The sequence below is a fragment of the Nanorana parkeri genome, unplaced genomic scaffold (genome assembly GCF_000935625.1).
Source record: "Nanorana parkeri isolate BGI_ZX_2015 unplaced genomic scaffold, ASM93562v1 scaffold719, whole genome shotgun sequence".
Classification (NCBI taxonomy): Eukaryota; Metazoa; Chordata; class Amphibia; order Anura; family Dicroglossidae; genus Nanorana; species Nanorana parkeri.
Genome location: NW_017306987.1, coordinates 279,308 through 291,746, shown reverse-complemented (window position 1 = coordinate 291,746; position 12,439 = coordinate 279,308). Strand labels below are relative to the sequence as shown.

Here is a 12,439-nt window from a genome sequence, read left to right as displayed (position 1 = left end):
TAACACAAAAATGTAAATCTCACAATGCTGTTTAAGTAGAGTATTAGGATGAGATAATGCATTAAGTTAGCAATGGGGAGCTCATCTCAGGTGATCGTATCCATAGTGACCAAATCTTTAAGAATTTCAGTGGATAGCCTCTGCTTTTATAACTAGCTGTATAGAGATAGATGTACAAGAAAACTCTGGTTCATTCTCTATTACAAATGGGGGGGGGGAGGTGCGTTGGGTTTCATTTGAGTACAATGGCTTTCTGAGCATAATACAATAATAGATCCCATAGGCTCCACCTGACCCAGGAGGCAGACCTTAGTTGTATATATATCTAGATCTACATCTAGATAGATAGATAGATATATATATATACACACACACACACACACACACACACACACACACAATATTACCAAAAGTATTGGGACGCTTGAATTCACTGATCTCCTGAGAGCGACCCATTCTTTCGCAAGTGTTTGTAGAAGCGTCTGCATGCCTAGGTGCTTGATTTTATACACCTGTGGCCATGGAGGAGATTGGAACCTGAATCCAATGATTTGGAGGGGTGTCCCAATTCTTTTGGCAATATAGTGTATTTCCAGCCTTTGATCATAGCCGTCATTGACAACCTTCCATCATAAGTCTGGGTTCCCTTGGCTAGCCGCTTCCGCCACCAGTGCATTATTTTCCTTATTCACAATGAACCAGTTGTGTGCATAAGTTAGTTGAAAGCATCCATGGTATCCTACTCCATTCCTTCTCTTAAAACTAAACTATCTTTTCTACCATTCCGTTAAACTCTTACACTTGCATATCAACGCTCATACTTTGTAAAAGAAAATATCTAAAAAAAAGTTTATTTTTATATTGTAAGTGTTACCTTTAACCCTTTGACTGCAGCCAAAGTAATTAGGTCGGCAGCAGCGCTGGCATGTACACAAACTGCTGGATGCTATAGCAGCTGCAAGTTTGTTCACATTTTTACTCCTGGCTGCCATCTTTCTAGTAATAGTTATCCAGGCAGCTGTAAAGCCACCTCCTCAGTTCTACATGTAGAAGGTAAAGCTGCCAGCCATGTGTCCCGGGCTTACCTGTCCTTCCTGGGTAGTGTGAACCCATAAGTGCTAACTGCTTCTGGGGTCAGGGCTGTCCAACCCCGGCACCCTTGGTCAGGGAATAAGCTAACCAAGTACAGTTTGTGCTCAATCAATGTCAACAGAGTGCAGAGGTGACATTAGGGGTCCTCTGATGTCACCCAAATAAAAAAAGATTCAAAAGCCCCCTTCTCCCATGCATGTACTTATGAACACAAATGCACGTATCGATTGCATGTGTGTGAAAACAGTGATTGCACCACACATATTTGGTGCTGTTGCACATATTGTAGTGAAAGCAATCATTCTAGGGCCATCATTCACAGTTAGCGCTTAACTGTCTTGTAAAGGCAAAAGCATCGCCTATGGTCAGTTTTCCTTACTGTAGATTTTCGCCATTTTACTGGTACATGCAGTTTTAAGACTGACATATTTTGGCATCTGTTTACTTGACGCAACCTCATCTTTTAGATCTTACAAAACATTGGGTATCATATTGTGTTTGAGCCTAAATGTAATTAGTGTGTATTTCCTACTGAAAATAATACCTTTGATAAGCTGCAGTGCAATTATCGTGTGACATTAACCACCTCAGGGCCGGCCGTTGTAAAAAAATGGCCGGCCGAGAGGTCTCTAGATTTGAGCGGGCGTCTTTAGACGTCCGCTCAGACACGCCCCCCTTGCGTGACTGCAATAAGTCTAGGGCCATCAATCACTGATAACACTAAACTGATGAGCGGTAAAAGCTTTTAAAGTGTCATGTTTGGTGTCTATTTACCCGACGTGACCCGATCTTTTATATTTTACCAAAAAACTGGGTACTAATAAATGTTTCCTAACATATTGTAAAAAATTAAAACCCCCCAGTGGTGTTTAAATACCACTAAAAGAAAGCTCTATCTGTCCCCAAAAAATTGTATAAAATTCATTTCAGTACAGCGCTGCATGACGGAATAAACGTCAGTCAAAGTACCGCAGTGCTGAATACTGAAAAATGTCCTGGCCAGGAAGGGGGTCTAAACACCTGGTCTTGAAGTGGTTAAAAAAAAACCTGCAGCTGCCACCTTTGTATTCTAGGGGGTCTCTGTTTTCAAAAGATATAGAATGTTTAGGGGTTTAGGGGTTTTTAGGTAATCTTTAGTACAGAAAAGATAGTTCCAGCCTTGAAAGAGTTTAGGAGGGACTTGAGTCTCGTAGAAAAAAAATATTCTGCATACATGGCTAAACATTCTTCTAAATGACCTGCCCTCAAACCTAGAATACAAGTGTAGTGCATGTGCTATTGGCTCCATCATTAAAGAAAATATGGTTGAAGAGCACCCCTCCAATTTAATAGCTGCCTGGGGGGATTAAAAGAGAAGACCATCTGCATACAACTCCAATCCACAGTGTTGAACACTCCATCATTACAATGAATCTCGAATCTACATTTGCACATGATAACTCCAAGTATGTAAAAAGTCTCTTGAGATTGATATCTGTGCGTTTATTGGAATACATCCAGTCTACTCTGAGTCCATCAAACCTCCTATCACATGTGGCAGAAATTTGGGAAGAATTTAATATAGAAATGGGCCTGTGTGAGGTATAGTTTAGTGAGTTCCTGCCAGTGACTGGAGTGGCAGTGCATATAAAGTGCATTCATCTAGGGGCAATCATTTTGCAATATTACTTATATCTCTCCGATGGGAGACAGTCCTGCCCCGGTATCTTCCTTTTTGGAAAGGAGAAGATTGCACCTTCAGGCCTGGTTCACACGTGGGCGTTTTATAGTGCGTCGGAATGCGCTGAAAAACGCCCTACACCCAAAGAAGTACAGGAGCTTCTTTGGGGCATATTTGCCGTGCGTATCCATTAGGATCAGGGGTGTGGAATTCCTATCGCCTGATGCCCGGGATATGCAGATCTGATCACTTGTATGAAACGAGAAGCAGCGATTCTGTTGCAAAGGTATCAGAGAGGCTTGGGGGGCAGTTGCCACCCTGCCCCCGGGCCCAGTCCGCCCCCGGGTCAGACTAATCCAGCACATTATTAATCTTAGTGCCCCACTCAATATGACCACAAGTGAGGGGCATACTGAGTGGGGCAACTCAGATTAATAATGTCTGAAAGATGTGGACTGGGAGGGGGGCCTTGATCAGGGGTGTGGAATTCCTATCGCCTGATGCCCGGGATATGCAGATCTGATCACTTGTATGAAACGAGAAGCAGCGATTCTGTTGCAAAGGTATCAGAGAGGCTTGGGGGGCAGTTGCCACCCTGCCCCCGGGCCCAGTCCGCCCCCGGGTCAGACTAATCCAGCACATTATTAATCTTAGTGTCCCACTCAATATGACCGCAAGCGAGGGGCATACTGAGGGCGGCAACTCAGATTAATAACGTCCGAAAGATGTGGACTGGAAGGGGGCCTTTTTAAGACTGCGGTGGCGGGGAGAAGAGAACAAGAAGCTCCAATGCGATCGTCTGTGCCCTCTATCTGTGACTGCCCGGTCATCGTGCACGAAACCGAGCGGATGGCTGGGTGGTCACGGAATCACACATCACCGCCGATTTCGCTGGCAGTGCCATTATTTTCTAATGGCACCCCAGTCGTTCCAGGCACATTGCGCGTTTTCCTGCTGCAATAACGCCCGGGCGATTACGGTTGAAAACACTGCGCGGTACATGTCGTGTAAATAGGTACATGTACCTTTTTTTCAGCGATTGCCACACAGATGTAACCCCATACATGCAGATGCAACCGCTGTATGCCACCGCACACGATCACATGTCCCGGGAATCCCCAAGTCTGCACAAACCCTAAAGGGTAAATTCACTTTCAGCAAAAGGTCCTTCCCGTCCACCAGTACGGGTGTACTATCTGTACCTGTTCCATGTATTCTGAATTTCGCTCGCAAATTGCAAGCACTCGTTGGTCAACGCAGCCACCTGACGGCATTGACCAATGAGAAGCGCTTCTTAGCACCGCTAAATACGGTTTTGGGTTAAAATTATTTTTTTATATCAGAACAAGTAGTTTGTCAAGAGGGACAAGTAGATTCGGCCCCCGCTTTAGTCCTTGTACAAGTAGTTTTTTCCAAAATTTCCACACCCCTGCTAGTAGCTTAGGACTTGAAATTTTGAGCCCTGACTTAGAGGATTTTAAATCCCTATGTGATAAAAATAAAATTAGGTGGGGGGAGTAAAAAATAAAAAATAAAAAAAAGTTATGAAAAAGTAGGAAATAATGGAAATTCAGATGATTCGTTCCACAACCCAAAAATATTCATATAAAACTTATTACAATTACAATACTGTACTGTAATATAATACTGTACAAAATATAAAGACAAATAAACCAATTACCGGTACCTTCAAGAGAGAGGAGGATTATTGTGCAGGACGACTTTCACTATCACTAACGGAATCACTGATATCTCTTGACTCAATGGAATCTTTTTCATTTAGTGAAACCTTAAGAAGGAATCTATCCAATGTGACATTGTGTTGTCGTTAAACAGACTCATCGCTCGCACTGCTACAGCCTTATTCGGGTGCTTTTCTACAACATTTTGCTCTTAGTGCAAGACATTGCTTGTATATCAAGGCAAATTTTTTCAGAAATGTTTGCTTGTCTTGCAAAACGCTCTCAAACCAAGTTACTTGTAAACCAAGGTATTACTGTATATATAAAAAAAAAAGTGACAATGTAAAAAATAAAATTAAAGAAATGAAAACCAAACCTGCTGCATCTGCATGCAAATAAATGCACGCATAGGACATTGTGTGTGTGTTGAGTGCTGCCGCCATTTCACTGTGCCATATTGTGGTAGCGAGGCAGCAGAACTCTCCCACACGCACAATGTGCATTAAAGGGCAAGTTCACTTTCCCAGGTAATATGGGAAAATGGAATTACCCAATAAAATCTGTCCCCCGTCTCTCCCAAAACCCCCCACCCCCCGGCTATACTTACCTTTCGGCAAACAGTCCTTACCCTCTGCTGGTACAGGTGTACTGTGCTTACCCCGTACTGTCCAGAGCAGTCCTGCCCTATGCATTTTGAATTTCGCTCGCAAATTGCAAGCACTCATTGGTCAGCGTGGTCTGGGGACCACGCTGACCACTGAGAAGCGCTATTTAGCACAGACCAATACAGTTTTGATTAGGGATGCACAGATACAGAGTATTTGGGCAAGTACTTGTACTCGCCCAAATGCTCGATATCTTCTCCAATACCGGAACTTCTGGTCAGAGGAAGACTTCCTCTGACCGGCAGTGCCGGAGGGGAACATGGAGCCAGCTTCCCGTGCAATCAGGAAGCGGGTCAGCGACTAATGACCCGTCTCCCAGTTTCCTGATTGGCCAGGAAGCCAGCTCCTTGCTGATTGGCTGGGAAGCCAGCTTCCCAGCCAATCAGCATTGAGCCGGCTTCCTGGCCAATCAGGTCATTACTCGCCGCCCGGTTTCCTGATTGGCCAGGAAGCTGGCTCGATGCTGATTGGCCGGGAAACCGGCTTCCCAGCCATTCACAATCAAGCCGGCCAAACAACATGGAGTCGGCTTCCCGGGCAGTCAGGAAGCCGGGTAGCATCTGATTACCCGCTGCCCGGCTTCCTGGTTGCCCGGGAAGCCTGCTCCATGCAAACGGAAGCACCGATACTCGGTGAGTACCGAAAGCAAAATATCGGTACTGGTACACTATACGCAAAAAACGGTATTGGTGCATCCCTAGTTTTAATTAAAACTATTTTTTTTGTAGTATTGGGACAAGTAGATTGTTATGAAGGACAAGTAGATTTGGCCCCCGCTTTAGCCCTTGGACAAGTAGTTTTTTCAAAAATTTCCACACCCCTGCCGGATAGCCCTCCGAAACACGCGTTTGTCGCACGTTTCTTTAACCCCAAATCGCGGTAAAAACGCGCGGCACGAAACACGAGGCAAACGCACATATTCCATACGCCCAGGTGTGAACCCAGCCTCAACGTTCTCCAGTATGGTAATTGATTCTAAGTGAAGTTGTTTCTGTGGATTAAAGATCAGCAAATGCGTTTGTTCCAATTGGGCTAGTAATTCAGCATTATTGTAATCTGAAATAGGGGAACACAGTGTTTCATAGTAACTCTGAAACAACACCTTGAGGGGAGGCCAAGGTTACAGCGCTGTCCAACTTTGATACAGAAAATATCTGCTGGGTCAGCACTCCATAGTTGGATCGGCTAACAATTGTCCATGTTTATCACCTCCAAAGCAAAGTTTGAAAGAAGCCCATTCTATGTGGGGTTACATGTCTGTATTTAATTCCCAATATGTTGTAATAGTTGGAGTAACCTGTTCTATTTGTTCCTCCTGGATCCAGTTAGGATTAGGCCACCATGTAATTCTGGATGTTTTAGGGTTCACAGAGATGATGAATTCTAATTGGGTGTGATCAGATATACCATCAGGGAGATAAAAGATGGATTTATTCAAGCCAAGATGTTATTGCTACAAAACACTAGATCTATCCTAAAAACAGATTTAAAGATGGAAGAAAAGCATGAATTTTTCAGAAAGGGTATGTAATATTTGAATCTAAAAGGCAGGCGACACATACATTAGTGTTTTTTCTTGATTTATTTCATTACAACCTGGAATAAAAAAATGATTTTGGGGGGCTTGTACCATGTAATATACACAACATGCCTTCCAATTTGTAAGTGCAAAATCATTTTATTGTGACACAAACAATAATTAAGACAAAAACCAGAAACCTTGAGTGTTTATAAGTATTCACCCCCGAACGTCAATTACAGCTGCAAGTCTCTTGGGGTATGTCTCTATTGGCCTAGCAAATCTAGCCACTGGGATTTTTGTCCTTTCTTCAAGGCAAAACTACTCCAGCTCCTTTAAGTTAGATGGGTAGCATTGGTATGCAGCAAACTTCAAGTCATGGCACAGATTCTCAGTGGGATTGATTTGGGCTTTGACTAGACTGTTCCAAGACATGTGTTTCCTTACAAACTACTCCAGTGTAGCTCTAGCAGTATGCTTCGGGTCATTGCTGTGCTTGAAGGTGAACCTCTGTCCCAGTCTCAAATCTCTGGCAGACTGAAACAGGTATTTAGTACCATCCATTTTGTTTCCTTGAGTCCTGACCAGTTTTCCAGTCCTTGCTGATGAAAAAGCTCAGTATTTGTCTCATCTGACCAGAGAACTTTCTTTCATGTGTTTGCAGAGTCTGCCACATTCTACAAACCTGTAGTCTTACTTTTTCTGGCCACTGTTCCATAAAGCCCTATTCTGTGGCGTGTATAGCTTCAAGTGGTCCTATGGACAGATTCTCCCATTTCTCCTGTGGATCTTTGCAGCTCCTTCAGTGTTATCTTTGAGGTTTTTGTTGTATCTCTGATTAATGCCTTTCTTGCCCGGTCTGTACGTTTTGGTGGGCTGCCTTCTCTTGTCAGGCTTCTAGTGGTGCCATATTCTTTTCATTTTGTTATGATGCTTTTAATGGTGCTCAGTGGAATGTTCAAATTGTAGGATATTGTTTTATAACCTAAACCTGATCTATACTTCTCCACAACCAGAGAGCTCCTTGGTCTTCATGTTGCTTGTTTAGTGGGTAGTGCAGACTCAGGGGCCTTTCAGAACAGGTGTATTGATACTGACATCATGTGACAGATCATATGATACTTTGCACACAGGTAGACTTTTATCCAGTAACGTCACAAGGGGGGTGCGGCCCACATTAAGGGACACCAAAATGACAGTCATTTTGGTGTCACCACCTCTGAAAACTCAGGCACTCGGTCATGGACCGAGAGCCCAACAGCTGCATGAGAGAGGAGGGACCTGGCAGCATACCTTATCCCACCATGTGAACGTCCCCTCCTCTCTTTGCCGGCAGTGAAGTGCATGTGACATCATTACGCAATGACATGCACACCAGGTAACACCTGGCCTGGCAACACCCCTGCCTTTATCAGTTAATTATGAGGACCCTAAAGTTAACTGGTTTGCCCACATTTTTCATATCATAGGTGGTGCAAACTTATGCACACTCAAGATTTCGGGGGTTTTTTGTCTTATCATTTATGTCACAATTAAAATATTTTACACCTTGCCCATATGTGAGGTGGGAGGATGCCAACAGTATTTTAAGTATTTACTTACCAACAACAAAACAGCAAACATTGTAAAGATTGCCAGCTTAAACAATATATTTCCCAACAATCTGTGCTGCATAATATAACTCTGATAACTAATATAAAACTGTTGAAGCAACCTTATCCCAGAACTTGCATCCAAGTGGGTACAAGGGCAGTCACTCTAGTCCACAGTGACCAGCTTTAACCTGAAACATTAACTGTAAATATTACAGGTAACCTGGTTGTCACCAGAGTTGTTTCATAAGGCATTGGAGGAATACCCCCCTTCCTTTTAAGATGGTTCAAAAAGCAAAGAACAAAAATGACACGTCCACAAGCGTTACGGTGTTTAAAGGAGAACTATGAGATGAGTGATTTCCACTCACCTCATAGTTCTAGCCAACCTGTGACAATGAGACTGTCACAGGTCGGCTCAGTAGATCGGGAGGTGAGCGAACACATACCAGGTTCGCTCACCTCTCGATCCTGTCATGGCTCTCTGCCGTGACAGGGAGAAGGGCTGGATTCTCCTCTCCCCGCTCCGATCTGCCAGCGCTGACTGGCGGAACGGACGGGGCGGGTACAGCTGGCTCTGCCTCTAGATAGGCAGAGCCAGCTGTCACTCACGCAGCTGGGCGGATCCCATCATCTACGTCGGGATCCGCTCCGGCTGCGGCGTCTCAGTATACCGTGAGCTGTAGCTCGCGGTATACTGAGCTTAGGGTAACGGGAGGACGCTAGTTTGTGTCCTCCCGTTACCCTAAGGAGAACTATGGGGAAAAACACTGACCCCATAGTTCTCCTTTAAGCACGGATGGGGAAGTGAGACCAAATGTCTTCCTGCATTGTAGCTCAGTTGGAGGGGAATTCCAGAAGGCAATCAGGAGCAGTTAGTAAAACTCAGACGGTATGGTGTAACTTCCAGACTTTCGGTGTTAGGATCATAGAAAACAAAATAGTATAAAATCTCCCCTATTTCACTAGGCCAAAAGTCTTTCAAAGAAGCAACTGCAAGGTAAATCGGTGATGTCCGCAGTTAGAGAAATAGGGAGAAGGAAAGGAGCATAGAACATTCCATTGCATATAAAGGTTCCAAACAATAAACCACTGCACTTCCAGTTCCATAATGTCACTAAAAGAGCGCAGTATGATGTGAGTATTAACAAAGAATTGTTTCACATCCCGGTGCAAGATAGTATGCGAGTATTAGGAAAAAAGGTCTTACCGCAGCTCATTGATCCAGTCAGATGCAGAAGCAGAACTTGATGTAATTCTCAGATGACTGTTGGCGAGGGTAAAACAATCTGTATCTAATATATTTAACTCTCAGTCATCTGCAAACATCAGTGAAGAATCTGTAACGTCTCTGAATTTTTGCTGAGACGTCAGGGAAAAGTGTTGTATTTTTGGTTTCCGTCTAGCGTCCAATAAAATAAGGTCCCAGTCTCTGTAATTGAGCAGGCAACCCAGAAATGGTCCAGGAGTTGCTTTTGGTGGTCTTTTACCTGTGGGGACTCTATCGGCTCTTTATACAATGTAAGGGTTTCCTTCCAAAGTTGCTCAGCAAAAAAACTTCTGGCTGTGAACCCAAAACACGCACATAATTCCTTACTGATCATTTTTTAGCATTGGCAGCTACAGAAAACTATTTAACTGCATTTTGTAACTCCACATTCCGGTTGCTTTGCATGATTAGATAATCTTTCAGTGAGACTATGTGGTCCTCTGCCCTTGTCAAGGTCATGGTGCATTATATTCCATTTAACAGCTAGCTGGTCTATCCTATCAGAGATGTCTTTTGGCTCGCTATAGCTTGTAGGATGGTTTCAGTGCCAGGCGCTCTCTATGGTTGTGGCTTAGGATCCTCAGAAGGTGATTCAGCCTCTGTGGACATGATGTACATCCTGAAAGCTGTTTGTGTGCTGTTGTCCCGGAGTTGCCTCTCTTTAAGAAATATGCCGGTGTATCACTAGCGCAGGAGAACCTGCTGGATTGCAGTGTCCCTCGTGGACGTCTAGACGACATTAGGTTACAATGATAATGGATAAGTATCTCAGAGAGAAAGAAGTGGTTCCGTCGATAAGAAATTTTAATCTAAATGGGATCAGAAACCATTCTACGTGAAAATACTTCTAAATTGACCCATTAAATCATTTTAAAGGGAAGGAGTGTTTGAAGCAATTCAATCCATGATTGATCATTTATAGTTGCTGTATGGCAAGAGTAGAGCCAAAGGAAATCTCACCGCTCCAATTCCTTAGTCGCCATCAGGACTCCCCAGGTGCTGGTCTAATAGGTGCGTCTCCACCTTGGAATGTAGTAGTATGCGAACAGACCGCACTATCCAGAGAATTCCGATACTTCAGACTTTATCGAAATTCACAGAAAATCCAGTATACAACCTGAGGTTGTAGCTGGTTGGGGGTGTGCAGTGCTGGTATTTGCTGCTTTATACACTTTTATTCACTGTTATATTGGATTTGCTGTGAATTTCAATAAACTCTGAAGTATTGGAATTCTCTGGATAGTGCGGTCTGTTCGTATACTACTTTATGGCAGGAGTATTACAGTATGAGTCCGACGTATAAATGGCTGAATAACAATCGCAATGCATTCCTGCCACTAGATAGAGCTGAGGAGAATGGGGAAATTTGTTTGCTTCTTGGCTCCATCTAGTGGCGTGAATGCCATTCAAAGGGCATTTGCCCAGTTATACACTGGGCAGAATGTTTATGAATCAGCCCATATGTGTCCGGCCATTCAGCTTTATTACAAGGCTGCAAAGAGGACTCGCCATTTATACCAAGTAGGGTCTACAAAGCTTTATTAAAGCAAATAATGTCTCTGGGAAGCAGCACACTCAGAATTTTTTAGACAGAAAATAATGGTGGCCTGAGCTAGCCATTTGTGGTCTACATATGTCTGCCAATGGGCCAGCCAGCCACCAGTCGGGGTAATATTTGCATGAGTAGGTTCAAAATACCAATCCAGACTGCTATTGGTCCCCCCTATAAGTCGGACTCTTTCAGGACCCAGCTCCTCCCGCTCCTCATTCATTAAACCTGTATGAAGGGCAGAGCCAAGCTTACAAGTTTATGAAATGCACACTGCTTGCCCTAAAGGAAGTTTTAGTATAACTGAGGAGATTTTACACATCATGTGTTTGCATTGCCAGTTTAATCCTCACATACAAGTTGTCAGGAATTCTCAACCATGCTGCTGAATGAGATATGAAGTGCCTTCTTCTACAGCAGTCTACTTTATTATTATGAATCTTGGTTCAGCCTCACCACCCTAGCCCAAACAAATATTAAATCTGCTTTAAACTAAATTTCCAGGCAAACTGCTAAATACACAGAGCACTTTTACCTCACAAAGGATTAGTATTACTGTCCATCCAGTCCTAAGATTTACACAGCCAAGCTAATCTGTAGCCCTGTTTCTCTGCTGCAGTTAAAGCGGATCTAAAGGAAAGCAGAAAAAAAATTAAATTTGCTGGCAGGCAGGCTCTTTATTACAGAAGAGACATACGAGGGGAATTGATCAAAAATGGAGCAGACAGAATCTGGAGCAGTTGCCTATGGCAACCAATCAGCTTCTCTCTTCAGTTAGTTCAGTTAAGATTTGAAAATGAAATATAGAAGCTGATTGGTTGCCGTGCACCGCTGCTCCAGTATTGATAAATTCCTTGCTATGTCTCTAAGGCTGGGTTCACACCTAGGCGTATTGAATATGCGCGTTTTTTAAACCGCGATTCGCGGTTAAAAAACCGCGCGACAAGCGCTCGTTTCCGATGGCTACTTGGCTGTATCCCAATGGAAACGCAAGACCAAAACGCGCCAAAGAAGTACATGTACTTCTTGGGCGTAGACCGTTTTGTATCGCGTTCGGACGGGCGGAAATACGGCAAGGTGTGAACCAGACCCATTGAATACAATGGGATTTAGATGTTTGAGCGTTTTGCAGAGCGTTCGTTGAGCGTTGATCGCGCTACAAAACGTTCAGGTGTGAACCAGGCCTTATGGCCCCTTTCACACGGGCTGATCACCGCTGTGACATCCGTGTCCGTACCGTCTTTTCAACTGCAATTACTGGACCCCATGTCTGTCTATGGGGATTCGGATGTAAAAGAACATGTGTTCGTTTATATCAGATTATCCCCGATCCAGCGCAATTAGGTCCGGCGAAACAGATATCTGATCCAGAGCTGGCTTGAGGCGGGGGTAACCAGGTTACACACGGCT

The 12,439-nt window shown here is 43.9% G+C and overlaps 1 protein-coding gene across 1 annotated transcript in view; it reads left to right on the top strand.

Moving 5' to 3' along the window:
- GPSM1 (G-protein signaling modulator 1) overlaps positions 1 to 12,439 on the top strand; it is a 187,228-nt gene that overhangs the window by 153,328 nt on the left and 21,461 nt on the right. Inside the window, 1 exon segment of the mRNA XM_018564072.1 lies at positions 9,180 to 9,218. Within this exon segment, the coding sequence (XP_018419574.1) occupies positions 9,180 to 9,218 (39 nt within the window).